At 39.2% G+C, this 24,758-nt stretch overlaps 1 protein-coding gene across 1 annotated transcript; it reads right to left on the bottom strand.

The window, feature by feature from the left end:
- Positions 1–7,934: 7,934 nt before the first annotated feature.
- LOC147432917 (uncharacterized) lies at positions 7,935–24,307 on the bottom strand. Its single transcript, XM_086492662.1, has 3 exons — positions 22,782–24,307; positions 21,532–22,134; positions 7,935–8,486 (listed from the first exon to the last, which is right to left on the bottom strand). The coding sequence occupies exons 1-3, from the start codon at positions 23,506–23,508 to the stop codon at positions 8,167–8,169; spliced, it is 1,650 nt and encodes a 549-aa protein (XP_086348788.1). The 5' UTR covers positions 23,509–24,307; the 3' UTR covers positions 7,935–8,166.
- Positions 24,308–24,758: the final 451 nt, after the last annotated feature.

Below are 24,758 nucleotides of genomic sequence, written 5' to 3'. Positions count from 1 at the left end.
TTGACGTTAGAGTTTTATCAGTAGCTGCATTAAGTGGAAGTTGTGAACGAAATTGGTCAGCATTCGACTTTGTGCACACGAAAAAGAGAAACAGACTTCATACTAAACGGGCTGCTGATTTGGTGTATGTTTTTTGCAATATGAGACTTATTTATAAGCCTCAAAACATTGCAACTAGAGCCGCTCAAAAGCAATATGGAGTCTTCCAAACGCATGAAGCTATTTCTGCAGAAGTTGATGATGAAGATGATATGGAATGGGAGATAGTTTTAGAATGATTAGATATGGACGAAGTAGATGATATGGTTGCAGTTTTTGAAGATGGAGATGATTTGTGAGAGTACCATTGTAATACTTAACAAGTTTTTGCATATGATGAAAGAAAGTGGTATCTCGTTGTCGTTCACATCAAAACCTCTCTTTCTCTCTCTCATACGCACATATTTACTCACACACAAATATAAATTACCGATAATATCTTGTCGAATAACAATTACATAAAGTCGATGTAGGTTTGAAATTACAACAAGGTTCTGGGAAATTACTCAATCGAAAAGAGTTTGATATAATTTTGAGATTATAAAAATCTTGTGAGTGACTTATGAGTTTGATAGATTTGCTATAAGCTGGTCTATGGTAAAATCTGTAATTCCTAGCTCAGTGGATGGTTGAGCACCATCTTTATGTGAAGTGGTAGTATCATCTGGCAAAGGTCCATACAATGATTCATATCGTTGAAGCTTTGCTTGTGCATCACTTAACTCTATTTCAAGCTCAAGAATATGGCCACGAAGCATGTCCGGTGTTTCTCCTTGGCTGGCAAGGTCTTGTCCTTGGCTGGCTAATTCAGTCAGTGTTTCTGACTCTTCAGGAAGTAAAACAATAGGACGCTTGCGAGGAGGCATTGGATTATTTGCATTGCGTGCTGCCACCTTTTCTGCAATGCGTCCACGTCCAACGCCAGCGGTGCCTGGATGATCTGACCAATCCACTCTCTTCAGCAAAACATATCGAACATAGCATTGTTGGATAAAGTAAATTGCTACTTGGTTGTTGTTTGGTAGGCATCTCTCTTGTCGTATAAACCTTTGCAGTAATACACGTGCCAGTCCTTTATGTTGCAAATCAGAGAGCTTTAACGGAGCTGTATCTTTTGCATTGCCACTTATTTGAAATAGTTGATGGCGTACAAAGTGATTAGGGGAAAGCTTTTTGCACTCTTTAAGGGTTAGTGGTTCGCCCTGCAGCTCAGATTCATCTTCTTCAATGTTCGGAATAGTAGAAAGATCTGCTTGTCCACATCTAACTTGTTCTTCTTTAAAAATTGCATGAGCTTCAGCGTGGTTGAGTTCTTCTTCCATATTTGCATATTAGGTGAACATGTCATTACTTTTAAATACCCATTCAATTAATTTGACATTGGACAGTATATCAAATGAAAAACATAGATATTTTGTTCAATTAAACATACAATTAAATCTGACACCAAAAGTAAAACAATGATGAAATCATGAGACTTGTGTTTTCATTAATCATCAGCTGGTCGTAAGCCAGATGTCATTACAATGTTGTAACCCACTCTATGGACACCATTTAGACATAAGGAGAGGTCAAAAGCGTTAGGCCGGGTTTTGGAGTTTAGGCGCTTGCCGGTTTCAAGATGAGCAAGTACATTACTCAAAAAATGTCTCTTGCTTTGTTCTTGGGGCTCTGGTAAGCACTTCAAAATGCGTTTACATGTATGACACATGGAATAAATATCCATAGCTTTGGTTCAGGAGGGAGGATTACTAGATATACATTCGGGGGCTGCCCATGGATAATCTCTCTCATATTGTTTTCTAGTTTCTATCTGCATATCGCGTAGAGGAGGAAAACCGGCTGTGGTATTTGTTTTGGTGCATGAACCCCAATCCACAATGCCGGCATAAACACCTTTTTCGCCAAAATGCAGCATCATATTCCGAGAGTGTAGATCATTGTGGAGGTAGTTATGCGAATGTATATACTTTAGAGTTTGGAGGAGAGCATTGATGATCTGCAAAATATTCTCCTGGAATAGCTCTACTGTTCCTGCAGTGAGTACATAATCGCGGATGACAGGTTGGCTGCCGTCTGCAGTGCATTCTTTGATCCATTGCTCCACATGGCCGCCATTCCAAAATCGTGAAATGAGCATTGGTCGCTCCACGTGGCGCACCATGGCAAGAGGGTAGATAATACCTCGATGTGAAATATCCAAAATTGTTGCTTCATCTTTGACCTGTTGCTCCATGGTGGGCCCATGTAAGTGTACTTTGAACACTTTTGCAACATACACTTGATCTTTGAAAGCGGGATGTGTGACACCCACATGCTTCACATGTGCCCATCTTCCCTCTCCTAGCTGTGGAGCTGGATATTGAAGACGGCTGTGTCGGGTAAAAGGTGTAAAATAGGTGGTAGTTGAGAGAGGTCTAATGTAGCAGCGGATGACGTTGCAGGCTCTGTTCTAAGAATGATTTCTGGTTCAACAGCAGCTTCAGAAGAGCTAGATTCCACTCTTGCACGCTTTGCTGCTCTTTCTAACTTTTCCTTGCTCTTGAACTCCGTGTAAAGCTGTTGCACAAGATGTATGCGCTCAGCTATGTTTGGCAAGTAAGTAATTGCAGGATTTTTCAGTTCTTGAAAGGTTTTCATGATCTGTCCAATGGTTTGTTTGACCATGTTTACTAAAGCACCTGATGTCAGGAGGGCTATGTCAAAAATAGCTGGTGCAAACTCTGCATGGAGCTTCTCAAACACAGACTTGGTTAGAGTCTCTGTAAGCTGATAAAAATGCTCCGGAGCGACAGGGTTTAAACAACGCCTAATCTCCGCCTCTGACGAGTAATGGAAGTGTCTCACAATCACTTCGGAGACAAACTTTTGTTGATGTTTCGCTAGCTTCGTGTTTGCCATATCTGTATGACAAAATTATAAATTAAGAATCTTACGAAATGATTGTATACCATAGTAACATAGTTATTATATAATGAGTGTTAACCCTATATATATATATTAAATGATGATTCAAATTTATTAAACAATACTAAATTATTACAAATTAAAGAGAAAATCTTATGATTACAAACCACATTGTGCGAATCGACCATGAAAATTAATTTAGAGAGAGAGAGAGAGAGAGAGAGAGAGAGAGAGAGAGAGAGAGAGAGAGAGAGAGAGGCCAGGAGTGTGAGATGCTCTCAGCACAAGAACTGGACCTTGCTATGTGCAGAAGTGTGAGATGATGAAAGAAATTACATCTAAAGGGTTGGAAAATCGTATATGTGAACAGCTCATCTAGTGTGAGATATTCTCAGCACAAGTTCTGGATGCTGTTGTAAAATAGATTGATAGTTTTTATCAATCTAATCCCTGATAAAGTGTGTGGAACTCACAACACAACTATCAGCGGATAAATTAACAATTGCAGATGTAAGTTACCTATCGTATGTGTTTACGTCCAAAACAACACCAAGTCATTTAATGATGAAAAATGATGTTCTTTTGGAATATGAAACACACGAGTAACCAGTATGTCACATTAAGATGAAGAGGGCATGAAAATATGCATCTCTTCACTCTTAATATAACGAGTGGTAACGCTTGTGTTTCTATGTAACACATATGACAGAAAAACTTAATCTAAAATTGTAAATTTTATAAGCTATTTCTAATGGAGTGTGTGGCATGCACAACACAACCATCAGCAAACGGCTCAACAATCTCAAATGTAAATCAATTGTTGTATATATCTACGTTCAGAGTAACACCAAGTCATCTGCTGATGAACAATGATGTTACTACAGAAATAGAAGCACAAAAATAACGAACGTCGTATTAAGATGAAGAGGGCATAAAGTATGCATCTCTACACTCTTAAAATGACGAACGTTAATTTTTGTGCTTGTATGTAGAATAATCAATAATGATTTACTTTAAGATTGTAAATTTTATAGGCCACTCTGAAGTGAGAGGTGTAGCATCATGCCTACTACACTCCACGAGTCAACCTCTAATCCTAACTCATCTCTATGGTGAGAGATATACTACTACACCATACGAGTGAGAATCTAAATTTACCCTAAGCCTTCCCTGGAGTGAGTTATATAACTACACACCACGGGAAAGAAAACTATATTCTATACACCTCTGGAGTGAGCCATATGGGCCTATGGCTACACACCACGAAGTGGTCTACGACTTGCAAGCCAAATTTGTGGTGAGAGCCGAAACTACTGCACCACACAAGTCTGGCACAACACAAAAAAAAAGTTAATATTTATTGAAAATTTAAAAAATATACCTGAAAACCGCTGTAAATCAAAGTCGCTGTCTCTATCTGGCAAACTCTTAGAAGCTCCAAGCTCTCCAAACTCCAAGAAAGTCCACAATGCTTTTCGATCGAATACGACGACGATTGTATATATATACTTTTTTTCGATCGATATATTTTTCGATCGAAATACTTTTCGATCGAAAAATATATCGATCGAAAAATATTTTATACGGCTATTCGGTAATTATTCGGAGATACGACGTATATTGATGTTTTATACGTATAATTTTTGTTATACGGACGTATAAATGTAACGCAATTGTATATATAGAGTTGGCATATCTATCCACACTAGCTCAATTACCAACAAGCACTTTGACCTTGTGCACCCTCACGCTTGAACCCAAAACACACTCGGCTCTCTCTCTCTCTCTCTCTCTCTCTCTCTCTACCACCTTATCGAGTTCTACCACCGCTACAGGCGGTCCACAAGCACCTTTGCATGCTACATGACAATGTGTTTCTCTGACTTATTCAAAAATTTTAATCCTTCGTGTCTTTACATTCAACATAAAGTCTACATATATATATAGCAAAAAGGCACACACTTATCCACCTACATTTGCCTACCAAATTTGAGGCTTCCATTTGAACTTTAAAATCCATTTCACTTTAGTGAACATGAAAACAAATTAATGCTCAAACTTCAGTTTAGAAACATAGTGAACATATAACTTACCAAGCTCAAAGTGTGATGACATCAATAGGTCTTAAGGTTGATGTCTCCATTGAAACATGTAGAATTGGCAGTGCAAATGGAAATGGGGTTGTAGCATAGCACCGGATGAGCCAAGGGCGACTAAGGTGGATGTCAAGAGAACATCTGTGATATCATCACAACTTGCACAGAAAAGAAACGAACTCTTTGAAGAAGTCTCTTGAACATCGCAATCATCATGTTGTAAGGAGGAAATCTATCATACGAGTCTCGTTCTTTCCGTAAATAGTTGCATCCAAAGCTAGAATGAAATTGGGAATTCTCAGATGTAGCCTTATAGATTCGATTGGGGTGGGATCAATGTTATATAAGGAGGAGCAATGCCTTCTACTTTTCAAATGGATTTTGGCATAGAAGAAGATAGATACTCTTTAGTCATACAATCAACGATTTTTGGAATACATTTTTCCTAGTAGCTTCCTTTTGGATGGTCAACCTCAAAGATTAGATGGAAAGATAGTCTTGTACCTTGCCTATTTTAGGTGAAAAGCCTTTAGAATATATGCCATTGCTGATGCTCCTACAGCATCTAACAGTAGGATAGATAAATTTTGCAAGGGCACAAAAGATTTTTTGGAATTTCCTTGATGATATTTGTTGTTTTTTCCAAATTAGAAGCTCAATACAACTAAATAATTGGATCAAATATTTGAAGCCTTGAGACAACTCACATATGAGATAGTAAGAAAAGTGACTTTACACCAAAGAGATTCACTTTCTAGGTTCATGTTAACTTTCATTAATTAATTAGGCCGCAAGATTCCTACTCGAGCCATTCCCAAAGCAAAACCAGTCCGCTCCCATTGTTCCCATGCAGTCCGCTACTCGTCTCGGTCCCTCACTCTGGTGTGTGTGTCTTCACTCTCCATGCTCCTCTCGACATACGCTCCAGAGCTATCCTCGTCTCTCGCTCCCAGGTGCTCATCCGTGTTTACTGTCCATGCTACCCAGCAGACCTATCCGCGTCTCTCTCTTGCAGGTTTGCCTTTTCCACAAGAGCAAGATGGTCTTGCTCCAACCGCTCCAAGCCAGCTAATTCAAGGAAAAGCAGATGAGCAGGCAGTATACACTCGATTGCGTTGGAAAGGAGAGAGGGAGAGCATCTCGGATAGCCATTTGCGGTGCTCCTGTGTCTGCGCTCGCGTAGGTGTCTGCACACCTCCGCCCATGCCAGCCTCGCCTTGGACAACACCTGCCTGCGGTGCTCCTACCAGCTGCCCCAACTCTGTGTTCAGCATATAACTTCGACTTTCCCAAACCACCCCCAATATTTTGTCATAAATTCCCAGAATGCCCTCCAAATTTTCCAAAATTCCTAAGGTTGTCAGATCATATTTGTTCAATGACAGAAAAATTGTCTATCAGTACAAGATGGGAAAACTAGAATTCGAGTTGGTGAGTTGCTTCATTGATTTTAGACATAATTGCGTTTTTTTCAAGGCAATTTGCGACAATAGTACATGGAATAAAGATTAGAAAATCTCGAACAATCCAAGCAAAATAGATACAAAGGGGTATTGTGGGAACTTCTCCAAATTAGAGGGGCATTTTAGTATTAAAAAAATCCATTTATTTCTATTGCACCCAACTCTAGGGGACGAAGGTAAGACCATTGTCTCACCCGTCATGCCTGTGCTACACATGTTAAATCCTACTCCCGCACCCACTTTGCATTTGCCCTGATTGGAGCTAGAGCTCAGGGTCACGTTGTCAAATGTCTCTCTCTCTCTCTCTCTCTCTCTCCCCCCCCCCCCCCCCCCCCCCTCTCTCTCCCACAATGCAACACACACAACACCGATGAGAAGATGCTTCCACCTTGAAATTGTTAGCACAAATAGCCCAAGAGCCGCAAGGTAAGCTCTTTTGCTTGCTCACTACACTCGTCCACATTTTGGTCTCTAGCAACTGCAAGCAATGCACGGTGCAAAAAAATCTCTTTGCACATTCGTCTACCTCATCCATACATCATCCCTCTTTTATTTTCTTGAACCTTTCTCCTTCTATTCAATGCTACAAAAATACATTTTCCTAACCAAACAAAATAAGAACAAACTTGAAATTCTCTCAGTTTCGTTTCTTTTTGCATTTCAACCCTAAAAGGATCACCCAAGATACCTCTTAAAACAAATGACAAAAAGATTATAGGCACATACTACTAGGGCTACTATCCCTTTGAAGGAATTCTTATGGATTAAACTAAGATATGGGCGACGATAAATTTCGAACGCTACTGCCTATGTGACAACTGTCATTGCCATTAAAAAGCTCAACATTTTTTAGATCAACGGCGACTGCTAGTGGCACGTAGGGCACTAACGCTCAAAATTTAACAGCAAAAAATATTGGGTGCTAGTATGGGAGGTTCACGATGTTAGGATCTTGTTGGGATTATGTTTGTAAACAATTTGTCTATATGTTTGCCAAAGATTACACCATCTCCACTCAACTTAACCAAGGTCTTCCTTTTTGTTGAGAAATTACATCTTTTGAGAAACTCAAGGAGAAGGTTATGAAAAATCTAGTTCTGATATTTTCTTATTAGAGCTATATTTGCATCAATAGGGACAAAGAAAGTTCAATCATTTTTTGTATTTGTGAAATGGAAGCACAATCTATTTGGCATGCCAATTTGCTGCCCTACAGATATGATCCTGTAAGTCCAAAAGAATCTTTTTTTTTATAGTGAATGGCATCAAGGAAACAGGACAAGTATAGTTACGCAAAATAAACATAGAAGACTTCATACATATTCATATTTTGATAGGTCAAAATTTAAAAAATACATTCAACTAGTAAACAAAACCTTTTATGCATCATGATCCCTTGCCACTAGTCCCACACATGAAACAACTCACAAGCGCAAATAACATATACATTAAACAATGCGACAAGTTGTCACCTTGCTCGCTTTTTCTTACTCAAAATATATCCACCACAATATCTTCTCTAGTGTTAGGATGCGAAATTACAGGAAAAATATTCTTACAAAATTTCCTATATTGTGTTGCTAGTGTTGTATACAAAAGCTTTGAAGAGAAAGCTTGCCACCTTTTACCTATGATGGGAGGAGAACAAGGGACAAGAAGTCTCACAATGCATCCACTCCCAAGAAGTCAATATATTGTACATATGAATTGTTTTTCGAGTGGGCTTTGTAAATTTCTTTCTTGTCATCACTCAGTAATGACAATGGTTCTTTGTTTTGCACATCTTGAGGTGTTAATGGTGTGATTTTTTCAACGGACCTTCCATGCTCTTCTATCGAAAGCGATAGAGTTGAAGTAGGCATAGAATTGCCGATCACATTATGCATAGTAGTGTCTATTTTGGGCCTCTTTGTACTTGCTTGTGGAGATTTTGTAGAATCCTCCTGTCCTAGTTGAAGATCTACACTTAAGCTTGTATTATCTGTTATAAAAACATCAATAGCATTAGTTAATGCATTAGCCCTTCATCAAATTTAGTTTGAATTGATTACTTTTGTCAAACATAATATTTTCTAATATATATTTTTATAAGTGTCTATATTTTTGACTTCAGAGATAGCCTTTTTTCATTTGAGTAATGTAGTTGTGAAAAAAAAGGAGTCATTTTATTATCTTAAGCATGTAAGTAAAGAGGTTTTTTTATTATCTGTTATATGAATGGTTCCTAAGGGCCCCCTCCCCCCTCCCCACATACCAAAAAAAAACCCGCGATTGTATAAATTCAAAATTATCATTGATGTTATCAATTACAAACCAGGTACAAAATGTGTCTTTCAAAAGTGTTTTACCTACTACTACTAGGTCTATTCTAAATTTTTTCATTAATTAGTCACCCAGATTCGTTTCGAATCTCCTAAATCGAAGGTAAAAGAAGGCTTCCTGTCATTGTCATCCTCTCTCTATCATCCTCTGTGCAGAGCCATGGCTGCCTCTGCATGCCCCTAACCATGGCTGCCTTTGCATGCCCCTCGCCCTCCTCTCGATTATCCTCTCACTCAATGTGCAGCCCCACGTTCACTTAACGCCTCGCCTCTCTCTCTCTCTCTCTCTCTCTCTCTCTCTCTCTCTCTCTCTCTCTCTCTGCCTTCAACCTCAGACGAACATGGCAGCCCAGATTCGAAGTCTGAAGAAAAAGACCATGCAGCGCCGTTCACGCGCTCCTCCTCCTCTGCACTCGAGCTTGCCTGTGCACAATCTCTCTCTACACTCTGGCCCCACCCCCTTGAGAAGTCGCTGTGGATAAGAAGATAATACATCTGTCTCGCACCTCCTTGTGCTGCTGCCCCAATCTCCTTGGTTAGCATCACCCATCCCCAGCTTTGAAGAGCTACATGCAGCCACCAATGACGCACCACAACCGACACAGAGAAAGGAAAAAATATCTAGTTCCCTCTCTCTCTCTCTCTCTCTCTCCACGTGGAACTTTTTTCCCCTCAAACTTTCTAATACACCACGTTGCAAAATTCGCTACGTTGCAAAATTCGCTGGGCTAACTAAGCTAAAACAAATGCACAAAGTATTCAATTTGAACTTAAGCATCTTGCTAGATTCTTATAAAAACAAATGAAAAAGTCCTTTTGGGCACACTACTACTGCATCATGCTACTTTGAATCATTTTCATTTTAGATCATGTTACTTTAGCTAAGGCTACTTTGTGAGAAACCTTCTACCTTGGAAGTTTTTTTCTTTCCTCTTTTTTTTAAAAGCTAGAAGTCAATTAGTAGCTAAGTTGCTACTAATTTGTGAAGAATCTTACACATGCGACCTAACTTTAATGTTTTTTACTTTTGAAGACTAGGACTTAGTTTTGTCAAATGGCCGAGCCATCTTCCGTAACTGTAGGAGACCTTGACAATTTTATTGAATTTAGCCAACCTCAATAAAGAAACATGGGGATTTTCACATTAATGGGTTACTAGGAAACTATTGATACCTCAAATTGTGGTATAATAGAGAATTCCTAACTAGAATTTCTAAACATTTTTTTGGCCGTAGGTGATGAAGGTCTTTCTCTGTAAGGTACTCTGGAGAGCTTTATCGACTGGGGTTAAGGTCCTAGCCAGGGGGATTGGCCTTGATACGTGCTTTGAATGTAAAACGGCTAGTGAAGATCTCTCACATCTTCAAGGATTGCCCAACGATTAGCGGTCTGACAGGGAAGGTTTGCAAATGGGTCCAGAAGATTAGGAAGATAGGTTTCTTTAAAGACGACCTTTTCCTGGGAGGAAAGGCCAACAAGAGCCACAAGCTAATCATTGCAACTCAAGTTGTTCGATTCTATTACTTCAAATAGATATGGAAGACCAAGAACAATCGGGTATTCAGTAACTCCATAGAAATAGTTAGTTTCATGGAGATATATATATAGTACATGAAAGCAGAGGGGCGATTTAATTAGCCCTTGGGAAATAGAAGAACTCGGACGAGTGAAACACATTAATTGGCACCATAGATACCGGTCCTCAAGGATAAGGATGTGGCTTTCCTGGGGTGGCTCCCCTGTTAGCCGATATTTGGGCTAATGGAGATGTCATGGCTCAGCATGAGCATGACATGAATCTGTAATTTTTTGGGTTTGTCAATATAGTCCACTCACCATTGTGAGTTTTGCTATATTAAAAAAAAAGAACTCTTTGAAAGCCTCAAAATGGTGAACTCTTCTACATTGCAACATGACTATTACATATCTATGACTTTTGAAATATCAAATGAATCTAAAAATTGCACAAAATAATAACCACTTGGCCAAATTAAGTGGGTATAGCTATAAGTTTAGACATACTATCTTACAAAAATTCCTTAATATAATTCTCGAGTAATTTTATATTTTCTTATCTTTTCTAAATTCAGTGGTTGTTACCAATTATGTGCATCAAACTTACATGAAAATATTAACGCAAGCTACTATAATTAAGGCTTAAAACCTGTAGTGAAAAATATGCTTCTTTTTTATCTAGAAGATATGGCAGTTTATATCTCTTTGTCAAGATATTCTAAGTAGATTTTCTTCTTTAATTGGGAGATCTGGAAGCTCTTCATCAAGGAGGAGGAAATGGACTTTAAGCTAACATAAAATATTATGCATAAAAGGTGTCTAATTGACTTCAATAAATTTTCCTTTCCACTTTTGTATAGCTCTAGAAAAATTGAATTATATAGAGTTTTTGATCTGAAATTTTATGTCATGATATATATCGAATTTATGTACAATTTTTTGAATTCACAATCTTTTTGGATTCTCAAAGTCACATTTGATATCTTGATTCAATTCTTGGATTGGACAAAACTGTTTGGTCTATGATGCTTCAACTTTTCCAAATAATAAAGACTACTAGTCAATACTATTTATTATATTTTATTGCGTTAACATTGAAAAGAAAGGAAATTCAAAATAGTAATTGATTTTTACAAAATTAGTTTCATACAATCAATTTTACCCATCAAGAGATCATTTTGTTATTGTAAAAAATTTAAGCTCATTGGAAACTACACAAAATGATTGTATATTGAGAAATTTAAGGCTTAGAAACTATATTGAGCCATGGCTTAAGTGCTCTACCATCACAAGTTGGTGATGTGGTAGGACTCAATCAGATCGGAAGATGAGGAGCCAAGAAAGATCTGAGTAGCAACTAGAGTTAACAATAGTCCATAATTTAGACTACAAAATAAAGCACGTCTTATAGGCTATTGATGTGGAACGACAGATGTTCCTGAATGGTGGTATGGATGCTATTAATGTGGTTGATTCAATGCTGGGAAGCTTTTGGGCATCAATTACGGATGGCATTATCTTTCAGCTCTTTTAACTAGGTGCCTATTGTTAAAATCATATGCTTTTGAGTATGTTGTAAAGCAAGAGTCAAGATGCCTATAAAAAGTGGCATTGGGAGCCAAAGCACTTAGCGAAAGAGTAAGCGGGCTCAGACTGATAGTTGTAGTCAACACAACTTAATCAAATTAATGAAAGTGCTATCTAGTTTAGAGTCGATCTCACCTGCGTGGGATGGAGTAATTGTAGCATCACATGCCACCTTTTTTTGGAATGTTGGATAGGAATCCTACGTTCTTAGATATGGAAATGAGGAGTTTGATAGCATTTTATTTGGGTACTTTTAGACCATAAACCTTATGGAACAGGTGCAAGTGCTTTTGGACCATATGCAATGGTGTAGATAGTTTTGATGCATATATTGGAGCAGGGAAGCATGGATACACATCAAAATGTACAACACTCTACCTCACATGTTTGGAAATTCATATCGATTCCCTTAAGAATGGGAGATACGCACGGAGAAGGGATGCCTCCAATCTCAAGGATAAATTCTTAGAAACTTTTGAGACATAGGGTCACACACTTTTGAGACCACATACATATGATCTTTTGACATTTTTGGAGAGACAACAACATTCGGAAGAGGGAGACAAGATTGTAAATTTGGGCACTTATTCAGCACCTAGGATGAGAAGATTCACTTAAGTAGTTTGATACAGTTTCTTAGGAAGAAAATTTACAAAAGCTTCCATGGCCAAGAAAAATGCCTCTATTTTCTAATGAGAATCCATAAAAATGGTGGTCAATCTTATTGCTTCATGAAGAGGCAAGGGTGGTATTCGAATATTTTGTTTGTTTCTCCGTCGTTGACACCCCAAGATTGTCACTATGCTTCACTATTCTTGAGTATACCTTCAATGCACTAAAAATAAGCCCCATTATATAGTTTATGCGTTTTATTTTAATAATCTATTGTAGCCTTTAAATAGGTTTCATATGTATGTCCTAATGTATTTGTACACAATATTGCACAAATAGACCACAACGTTACCTTGCCAAAAAGCAAACTACTTATGTCCAAGTAGATGATGCTAATTTTCTAATCGATGTGATGAGTCAAAGACTTGGAGATCCTACTATTGGGCTCACAATGGTGTCTAATCAACTCCAATTATCGGCCAGTGAGCCACAATAATGACAACATAATAGAAGGTAGAGGGCTATAAGCAAAGAAAGTACAACACTTGTTTAAAGACAAACCATATTCTGGCCAAGAATTTGAGTAAGAAGACAATTAGCCCAATAGATAAGCATGACTCATCAAAGGTAGTCAGCAAAACAAAACAAAGAAGGACGTAAAGGATGATATGGTCTAGTGTGAAATTGATTAAGTATGATGTGACTATTGGGCTTTGTAAAGTCTGCACAATAATACAAGATCAAGAGGTACTAATTTGTTGTGACAACAAAGCCAGGGCCAATTTTAACATGATTGTGAGTGAAGCATGAAGAGCTCGGGCCACAAATGGATGCGACTCTAGTGACACTAAACCATGATGTTGTAGTGACACCCTTGATATACAAACCTTGCTTACATTATTAATACTATGTTGTGACTTCTCTTAGGAATTCCTTGGCAACATAGAAATTTAGCGTCATGGTAAATACTCAAACTAGGAGCCTTCAATTGCACAATATTAAGGGAAAGGATCTACTCAATTGATGTAAAATGTAAAAGGGAATATATCCCACTTGTATTGGCATCAACAATATCTAAATTAACAAAAACATACACATTCTCTTACACCATCTTCATCAAAGAGAGGAGCACGACTGAGAGTTCTAATTTTTCAAAGCTAGAGGTAGAATTTCTAGATTTTCTTAACTCTCATGATGATTGCTTTTGAAAAGGCCTTCTCTCCAAGATTTCTCCTAAGCAACCTAAAGATCATACCGTAGATTTGGCTTTGAGAAGCTCACCTCCAAACAAATGCCCATACAAAGTTAGTCGAGTAGAGTAAGGAGAGATGATGTTCCAAGTCAATGACCTATTGGCCACATGTTTGATCCTTGAACCGAATTTATTATTGATTTCTTCACCATCATGGAGAACGTGTATAGACTACATAGCTCTTAATGAAATCAACATTGAAATAGGTTTTTGATATCCAACATCGATCAATATATACTTGATAGATTTTAAGTTGCTACTTGCAATTGGTTCACATGAGGGGGGCTCCTAGAGATGTACATAAGATCACATCTAAGACTTCCATTGGATTGTATAAGTTCATGTCATTGGATTGTATAAGTTTGTGGTCATGTCATTTGGGATTACCTATGCTCTTGCAACATTCAATATGATGATGGACTAAATCTATAAAGAGTATGGGAATTACGTGTTCTTTGATGACATCACCAATTTCTCTAAGTATAAAGAGTATTGAAAGCATCTCATTAGAGTATTTAGAGCACCAGGAAACACTTGGTGATGATAAAACAAACAGAAAATCTAGTTCTTTATATGAAATACACGTCTTAGAGGCATATTGTATCACATGATGTTTAGCATGGATCTCATCAATGATGAAGCTACACACAATCGGACACCTTTGCAGAAGGTGCATGAAATTATGAAAAAAATTCTTGGGCTTATGTCTTATTAACTAAGGTTCATCAAACACTTTGTGGAGCTTAGCTTCCACTACATCGTTAACACTAGTGAATCAAGTGATTAACCCATCATATTGTTAGATTTATACGTTGTTAATGCATGTCCTTACTCAAAAAGGTATGCCATTCACATGGGGACTTATTCGGGTTACAACATTAGTGATACTTAAAGAGAAGTTGACCATAGACCATGTTTTGATACTTCTAGACTCGCAAAAACCTTTTGAGATGTACTACAATTCATGTGGTAACAGTTTGGAGTAGTGTTGATGTAGGAGCGTCAATTGGTAGCTGATGAGAGTTGGATTCTCCTTAAGTTAGACAAGGTTACATATATTTACAAGAAAGAAATTTTAGCACAGATTCTCCTGAAGTTAGACAAGGTTACACATATTTACAAGCTTAAATTAGTGGAAGCATTACTTGCTTGATTCAGACTCATATGTGCAAAGATCATTGAAGTACGCTTGAACAAGCAGTACTTGCTTGATGCAGACTCACATACACAGAGATCATTAAAGTCGACAATATTTCTTGTCTCAACCAAACATCAATATCTCATGACGAGTTTGATGATAGGAGACAACAACATGCTTCAAATCCACACTTTGAAGTTATAGTTGACAAGAATAAAGAGTAAGGTGTTTGTTTCCAAATATTCTCTTAGAGGTAAGCCAATTGAAGTGTAACAAGGGTTAGGAGGAAAAAAGTGTTGATTTAAGTGCCATAATCTGCCTTTTCTTGGGCATAGGGGGATAGATGGAACACTCAAGACAATTGAGGGTCATTTCTATTGTCGTCAACTCAAGAAGAATGTGGATGATTTTATATGGACTCACATGGTATGCCAAAAATTAGTAAAGTATGAGAGGTACAAAGCGACTAGACTCTTACAACCTTGACCGATTTTAGGATCGTGGGACAATGCTGCTATGGATCGTTTTATCTTTAGTCTCCCAAAGTCTCAAGGTGGGCATGATGGCATCTACACTATTGTGGATAGGTTTAGTGAGCCAGCTCACTTGAAGATAGTGAAGGACGATCATTTGGCCAAACTATTTCATTACAAAAATATTTTTGATTCATGGGACCCCTAAGTTTAACGTGTCAAACAAAGATCATATATAGGTATAAACCTTGTTTTGGAGAGTAGTGTGTGAAAATTTGGACAAGAAATGAAACTCTCTTCATTTTTTCCATAGACAAATGGGAAATGAGGGATTATGAAATTAATGATGTTACTCTTAGTTTGATTATAATAACTTTGTTCACACATATATTGGGAAAGCACCATTTGAGATAGTACTCAAGGGTGGCAAGAAGGTTCTACCTATCTTGTGCAGCAAGAACAAGATCTTTAAGCAGATCATGTTATAGGGGATCTAACCACATCAAGGTTAATTAGGAGGCCTTGTAGATGTCTTAAGAGAGGCATAAGACAACACTTAATAAGCATCAACGTGACTTGTAGATAAAGGAAGAAGACACATTACTTCCTAATTTTGAGAAGGCTAGACTAAGAAAGATATTTATCCAAAGCTAAATATTAGATACTATGAACCCTTCCAAATCATTGAGAAGATCAATGATGTACCTCTTTCAAAATAGAATTACCACATTATTGGAGGATTCACAATGCTTTTTGCATGAGTCCTATATGGCCTTTTAAGAAACAAGTGCTAGAGGATATGGAGTGTCATAAAGTGATGACGTGGTAGACAATACAGACATGGATAGAATGGATGACATGGATGTTGACGTGGATAGGCGGTACATTGGTGACGTAGCAGTAGGATGGACATTCCCAAAATTTCCCCTCTGACATGCTGATGTGGCATGCAGTACAAACAATCCCGTTTTTTGTGCTGAAAGATGTACGGAATTTTTGTAAATTGCGTTCACTGCTTTTGCCAGTTTTTTGGGATCAGTTGCTTTTGGAGAAAATTGCTTTTGGGGTTCATTGCTTTAAGAACCAAGGGCTTTTGAGTTTAACTACTTTTGGGGCTCTGCTTTTGGCATCCCTTGTAAGAATAAAAGGACCCTTAGGGGCCTCACTTCTCAGAGCATTTGGACACAAAGTCCGAGAGTAGAGGTCCTCGATGGGATTTGTACTTTGCTCAATATTTAATAAAATAAAGAAATAGCAAAAGGGGAACCAGGTTTTGGGACCAATACCTTTGGGCACAAAACTATGCTGAGCCGTGTCGTCTCGAATTGAACTATGATTTAAGTTGTGAAGTATTTCTTAGTGAATCTCTATTGTGTCGCGAGAGAACCTAGACTTGGGGTGCCCAAGTTTGTTACAATGATATTAGAGCATGGCCGCTTTTTCTTCTATTGAAAAATCCGATCCTTCTTGCGGCACATATGGATTTTAAAAAGAATAAAATGACTCCATCTGCCATCTCCAAAGTGGGAGGCAGTACAAAAAATTCAAGAAAAGTAGCAGAGAACGAGTACAGGCCACCTCGGTATGAACTCATGGAGATGCAACGTCAACAGTAGGTGGACAAGTGCGCAAAGCAAATGCTTCAATTTGCCAAGGATCCACAGTATGCCAAATTTTTGAACGGCACCCGATGGATGAAATGCATACTCATTGGCAAAAAGCCATTAAGTCCCCAATAAAACCAACAATCAAGAAACCTCCTATCCAATGGATGTTTACTGAAGATGAACTTGAGGAGATTATTGACAAGTGAGTCAACAAACTATTTGGGTCAAAGAAGAAGCAATTGAAGAAACGTAACAAGGGAGCTGACTTCCCTGGTTACTTGGGCTGAAAATCCTCTTTTGAGAAAGCAAGAAAACAGAAGAAGCATGTATGTTTTCAAGAATTGTCTACTTCACCCTCATCTTCTTCTGAGAGCTCGGATAGCTCATCCTTTTTTGACTTGAGTATGAGGACAGAAAGGGCAAGAAACGACAAATGGAATATACATTTATTAAAAATAGAAGCACTTTTTATAGAGATAATAAGTATGATTTTCTCGACGACAACAGCAAGAAGGCCAAGGAATTCAAAGAAGGTGGAAAAGCGGTAAAGGTTGAAACCTTTTTAGGGTTTGATATGCTCCAAAGGCCTTAGCCTTTATCCAACAATCTGATATAGCATTTTCTGGAGGCCGCTATACAGAGCACTCCCAAGATTAGACGGGCAACATCCTTTCTAAAAGGCAATGCATGGACATGGTGGTTGACTCTTGTTAAGAAAAGAAGCACCATCAAAGTAGTTGAAATTCAAGAAACTCTTTATTTCTTCATGGCTCACTCAAGAATATGAACGAGATGCGAGAATCGATTGGAACCATATTTGGATGATCACAGGTGACACTTTGGATGATTACCGTGAAAGATTTGGGATACTTTCCTTGAAACCTCTTTTTTCAAGAAGGTCAGTTTTAAGGAACAGATTGAGAGGTTGTGGACTTCCTAAAGGAAATTGAGACTACTGTCTTGAGAAGAAGTTAAAGTCCATTCAAGAATTGATAGGACATGCTAAGCGGGGATTTGCTATGCATTTGAGCAACTTAACTTACCTACTGGATGAACCTTCAACCAGTCAAAACAGAAAGAGACGACAAATAGATACACGAACTTGACTAACAGAAGACCAAAGAGATGAATATTTCGAAGCAAGAAATTGTTTTGAATGTGGAGAACCAAGACATATCACTACACGGTGCCCACAAAAGGCAAAAGAATAAGGAGAACTGACAAAATGGAAATACAACAGGACGAGGAGATACTCGTTCTAGAACAGATTTTAGATAGAACCTTATGGATGAATTTAACATTATTTTACTGTATGAATTTATGGAAGAATATTAATACTTTTGGAAAAAAAAGATCTTGAACTTTTGGATGAAACCAATGTTATATGGAAGAACTTGTTATTTATGAGCATATAACACGATTATGAATGAGATGATAATGATGGCTTTGGAGCAGTGATAGCTCCCTGATGAACCTGAATTGAAAAAGACGCATGAGAAGATACTCGTTCATGAATAAATACTGACTTTTCAAGACATGAAAGAGAAAGGTAAAGTGAATAGTGGATCTCAAATAAGAACCATCTGGCATTGAATGTGAAATGAACGGAGGAGGAGGACCTGGCAGATACACCTCATATTTGGAACTTTACCTTGATGCTTTTGGTCTAGTAGTGGCTATTCAAAGAGTTCTCACAGATTAGCAGGTTGAAGATGGTGTAGGCGCGACTGCACAAGAGGGGAGTTACTCCACTTCTTTGTCACAGATTACCTCGATGGAATAAAGTGATCACTAATTATTTCCCTTTTGGGTTTCAGGGATACTGATGGACTGATAGTATTCTGTTGAATGACTTTATGAGAGAAATACTTCGACTTGGGATCCACAAAAATAATCTCTCATATACGAGAGTGCTTGACACGAATGATTACTCGCACATGACGATGCTTAAGTCAAAAATCTCTATAGACATGACCGCAATACATGATTAGTTAATCTGACATCAGTGAGGTCCAGAATGGATCTATATGCAATCACTAAATACGTTGATGGAAGTCATGGTCTAAGATTTGGAATGAATCTTTCCGTGATTGATTTGTCATGTAATATCTTGTGATGTGACGTGATTGTCATCTCTGTACAAGTCCTAGATGTGTCGTGTCTAGTGCATCGATGATACTTAGAGTCAGTGTCTGCTGAAATGGTTTAGTGTCCGCCGCTGAAATAGTTTATGGCCTCTGCCTATTTTGTAGGTGTAATCAAGGGCAATACTTTCAAGAGGGGGTATGTCACAAAGTGATGACATGGTAGTACAGATTTGGGTAGAATGGCTGACATGGCTGCTGATGTGGGACATGCAATATGGATGATGACATGGCAACAGTACGGACATTCAATTTTTTTGTTGACATGCTGATGTGGCAGACAGCATGGACAGTACCGATTTTTGCGCTGACAGCTGTACAAAATTTTTATAAATTGCATTGACTACTTTTGCAAGTATTTTGGAATCAGTTGCTTTTAGTGCAAATTGCTTTTGGGCTTCATTGATTTAAGAACCCAGTTTTTGAGTTTAACTCGTTTTGGGGCTCTACTTTTTGGCATCCCTTGTAAGAATAAAAGGACCCTTAGTGGCTCCACTTCTCATAGCATCTGGATGCAGAGTCTGAGAGCGGAGTTGTACTTTGCTCAAGATTTAATAAATTAAAGAAATACTGGAAGGGGCGCCAGGTTTTGGGCCCAATACCTTTGGGCATGGAACTACGCTGGGCAGTGTCGTCTCGAATTGAAATGTGATTACCAAAGGTAGAAGAAACTAAGGAAAACCTTCAACTTGACCACATCCTAGCCAAAGAAGGAAAGTGAACAATTATAAGTTGGGTCCAGGAATACTTGGTCAAGTAGAAACTATCCTCCTCTCAATATGAAGTGGTCAAGAGGAAGACTTGGCAGATGCTCCTTTATTCTTAGAGCTTTACGTTGAGGCTTTTGGATTGGCAGTGATCATTCCAAGAGTTGAGGCCAATTCGGCCATTAGTTCTGGTGTAGTGATCGCTGCACTAGAGGAGAGTCCTCCATTTCCTTGTCACACATCACAGATACTGAGAATAGAATCTTGCATTGTCTCAAAATTTTGGGGCTAGAGAGCTAACATTAGTGACTACTATGTTATGTACACATGTCATGGTTTGATATCAAATGGCACTACTCAAACAAAGAGGTCTACTCTTTTAAATTATGTGAAGTACAATATATGCAAGATTTTTTCTCCATTTAGTAGTAGGAATGATATAATTGATGAGTACTAGGGGTATTGCAAATATTCAAAGCAGTAGAGAAACCTAAAGCAAATGATAAGACTACAATTGGTCTTGTTCACGATTGGGTTGCATCACGAAGATAGAGCTCAGAAAAATATCAAGGACTAATTAAAGGGTACGATATTTTTTAATAATGAAAAAAGGCTAAATTTATCTCTCTAGAGATTGCAGCTAAGTTTGAATTGAAGCCTCAGGATACAGGGCCACAATTAGCTACTATACTTGTAGCTATAAGCTATGAGCTTTCATTTTTGCTACCAAATTCTAGTAATTAAAAGGGGCTTATCTAATAAGCCCCTAAGTAATTTACTTGTCCATTCAAAATCTCTCTCTCTCTCTCTCTCTCTCTCTCTCTCTCTCTCTCTCTCTCTCCCTCCCCTATAAAAATAGATCGATGACGCCATATTCTACACCATAGCCAAGGGAGAAGGCTAGAGAGTGCACAATGCATCACACATAGAATGCATAATATTATGAGGAGAATACCTAAAACCCTAGCTATATAGTGGTGGCCTACCCATCTACATTAGCTTGATAGCCCACAAGCACTTAGACCTTGTGTACCTGCACACTTGAACCCTGGGCACACTCGGCTCGCACTCTCTCATGGCCTACTCTTGAAGTCTTATTGAGATCTAGGTCACCACTGTTGCGCTATATATAATCTCTCTATATAAAGCTCAACAACCACTTCGGGCGGTCTACAAGCTCCTTTATAGGCTATGTGATACTTTTTTTCTTGAACTCATTGAAAAAAATCTAACCCTTCCTATCTTTACATTCAACATAAGATCTAGATATAGAGGCACACTGATCCATCTTCCGCCTACCACAAGAAGTTTTGGACAAATTCTCACAATATTTCCCACATTGTGACATACCTCAACATCATGAGCTTCTGTTATAAGGGAGGCGCCGCATACCTAGCTAGGTACGATCGGGGGTAGGGGACCGCCGGCCCCGTGGGTGCCTCTCGAGTAGAAGCTCATGATGTTATGCATTGTATGAAAAACAATGAGAAAGACTCCGTTTTCCTACATGAGAAAATTTCTAAATCTTCTTGTGTATACACTATCTATCAAATTAGATACCTCCATTTGAACTTTATAAAAATCCATTTCACTTTATAAGTGACCATATTGAAAACAAATAAATACTCAAAATTTTGTTTAGAAACATGGTTGAGATGGAGAAAGCTTACCAGGCTCAGTCCGTGATGACATCAATAGTCTTGAGGCTGATGTCTCCTTTGGGACATGTTGAATTGGCATTGAAGATGTTATTGAGGTTGTAATAGGGTTGACGAGCCAAGGGCGACTAAGGCTAAGGTCGACAGTAGTAGGAGTATTATTACCTGCACCACTTACAGGCAATCTATGGCCGTCTTGCCAACTAAGTCGAGGCCATGGAGAGCGTGGTACATGCGTACTGATATTGTTATAGCTTGCTCCAAAAAGAAGCATATTAGGAGGAACCCTTTGAAGAGGTCTGTTGGAAATAGGGTTTATGAGGTTGTGATGAGGTGGCCTTCTTGACAATTCACCACCTCTGCGCCCTTGAAAATTAGCCATGGATCCAGATGTACTACCTCGTGCTTGTTCACGCCACAAACGAGCCATGATGACATGCCAATGGTTCTTGACAGCATTGTCAGTACGGCCCGGGAACATGCGCGCTATCATGGCCCATTTATTGCCGTATACGTGGTGTGCAGCTAGCAATCGATCCTCCTCTTCCTCACTGAAAGGGCGGCGATTGATCCGGGGATCAAGCTGGTTAAACCAACGCAATCGACAGCTCTTTCCTGCAAGCACAATATATCGACAAAGCATGCGTCATCAATGCTTAAGTAGTTAATGTGATCTCATTGTCACTTGAAACTATCATTTGAAACAAAAAAAGCATCAACCAATCAGCTTTGTCCCAATTTATCTACCAAGTGTATGTATATCTCTATATGCAGGACTGTTTGTCGATCTTCTTTGTTTTAAACTCTATGAAATTCTATCCTCTCCTCCTCTACTGATGAATCTCTTCATCTCTCAAGTGTATGTGTATCTCTATATCAATTACTATCTGTCGATCAGCTTTCTGTATATCTAACCATTTATCCATCTCTCTATCAATTGTAGCTCCATTTCTTGAGAATAAGTCAAGTATTGAGCTTAAAATTGTGTGTGTGGGTGGTGCATAATTAGGGCAATCTTCAATGGAGAGAGAGAGAGAGAGAGAGAGAGAGAGAGAGAGAGAGAGAGAGAGAGAGATCCATCGAAGCCCTAATTATGCACCACCCATACACACAGATACCCACTCGCACACACCCTTGCGCGCGCGCATCGACCTTTCTACTGAAATGTGCAATCAACAAAGCTTTGAAGCATATTGACATGCACTAGAGAGAAGGAACGTCATTCTTGACATGCACTAGAGAGAAGGAACGTCATTCTTCACCTGATCTACCCTCAAGTTTTTCAGCTATCAGATTCCAATTTTGCGGTCCGTACTGTGCCACCAGCTCCTTCAGCTTTTCATCTTCTGCAGGCCTCCAATGGCCCCTTGCAAGCTTCGTCTGTTCTCCAATGCTTACGCTCATACTCTCCTGTTGCATGCTCATATTCCCGCTCTTAATTGCAGAGTTGCTGATCTTGTGACATGCGCCTACTTCGACCTCGTCGACCCCATCTTCAAATGATGTTGAATCGGTCATGTCGACTGGCTCGACGTCGTCATGATTTTCTACGCCCATGTCTTCAACCTCTTCATTTTCATCGTCCTCATGACCTGTAGAGCTCTCCAAAGAGCAAGGCAAATTGTGTACCATGTTGTGGTCACATGCGGTCAGTACTGCCTCTGGCTCTTCACCGATCTCGCCTGTGCCGCAATCGTAATTACACTTGGTGCTACTTTTGCATCTGCAGCTTGCAGAGGATGCCAGTTTGTTGTTGAAAATCACCTTACCAAAAATTCTGAGGGAAATGGGCTCCTTCGCTGGCTCCTTATTATCTACAATTAGGCCAAAGTGGTTGTCAGGGGAGGTGGAATGATCCTTACAGATTTGGTTGTTGATAGAGATCGACGCAGTCGGGTCTTGCGTATGATCAAGATCGGTGCGATTTCGTCCAGGCTTTCCAGGTAATTGCGACGGATATTGTTGTGTGCTGGAAAGAGGACTACACATGGTGGTTTTATGCAACAGAGTTGCTTGTTATGCTAATATGGAGAGATTGCAAGGCTCTCCCTGCTTTGATGTGGGCGGTGGCCATGAGCTATCGGCGCGGCGCGCAGTCGATATGATCGGCTTGCAAGTTGCATGTATGAAATTATCTTCTCCACTCTATATGTGATGAGTATAGGCTCTAGATAATCTTCTCTTTTATGGTTAGCCAGGGATCAACTGTGCATGAACAGCGCCGGCCATTGTTCCGTGCCGTCTAAGACTGCAGCGGTGTATGGTTACATGTCAACAGACAAACTAAACAAATACAGGTTGAAACTCTTAGTGTGGATGTGTATAGGTCTTATGGGGCTTGTGTGCTAATTGCTGTTGATTGTGATTAAATGGGCTGGTAAATGTCAATTGGTGGGAGACTGCATACAGAAGAATAGTATGAGGTAATTAGAGAGCAGCTTGAAGGTGCTAGATCTTATCAAGGCTGATGTGGGTGACGATATAATGAGTAGATACATGCACACTCTCTCTCTCTCTCTCTCTCTCTCTCTCTCTCATACAATATATACATACACACATACACTCTGTCTAATTGCAGTTGCATGCGCTGCCGATCAATATAACTTCCTCCTCCATCAGTTGTCCTTGTAAGCAAGACAGAGAACAAACCCAACTGCAATTAGGGCAAAATCTGGTCAAGGTAGTTATAAGAGATGCAGGTGGATGCGGAAGAGGAGGGGGAGGCGGGTGGGCAAGACAGAGAGAGCGTGTGTGTGTGAGAGAGAGAGAGAGAGAGAGAGAGAGAGAGAGGGAGCGAGCTCTAACAGAGACAGTATTGACATGGGAACCTTACTTAGAAATAGACAGCAGCCTTGCGTTGTATTGTACACGGCAATGGGCATTGCTGTTTTGCATGTCGCTACGCTGCTAAATGTAGCGGCTCTGCTATCGATAAGCCTCCACCACCCAATCAAATGCAACCTACGTGGACAGTTCTTCCAATCAGAGCAGTACAAGTGTACCCCTGGCCGACGTGGCAAGTACAAAAGGATGATCCCCACAGCAATAGCAAGGGGTACTCAGTTTAGCAGATTGTTGAGACGTCTTTGTCCCTTCTAATTCCCACACGTGCACCACCTCCCTCTAGAGACACATTCTCTATCTCTCTCTCTCTCTCTCTCTGTCACACACTCTCTCACACACACACACACATTCCCCCTCTCTTCTTTTCTAACGTCTTTCCATTTTCTATTGTAACA

The sequence above is a fragment of the Adiantum capillus-veneris genome, chromosome 20 (assembly GCF_014529385.1).
Source record: "Adiantum capillus-veneris isolate H3 chromosome 20, ASM1452938v2, whole genome shotgun sequence".
Lineage (NCBI taxonomy): Eukaryota > Viridiplantae > Streptophyta > Polypodiopsida > Polypodiales > Pteridaceae > Adiantum > Adiantum capillus-veneris.
Note: the sequence above shows the minus strand (reverse complement) of the source record. Positions and strands in the feature narration are given on the sequence as shown.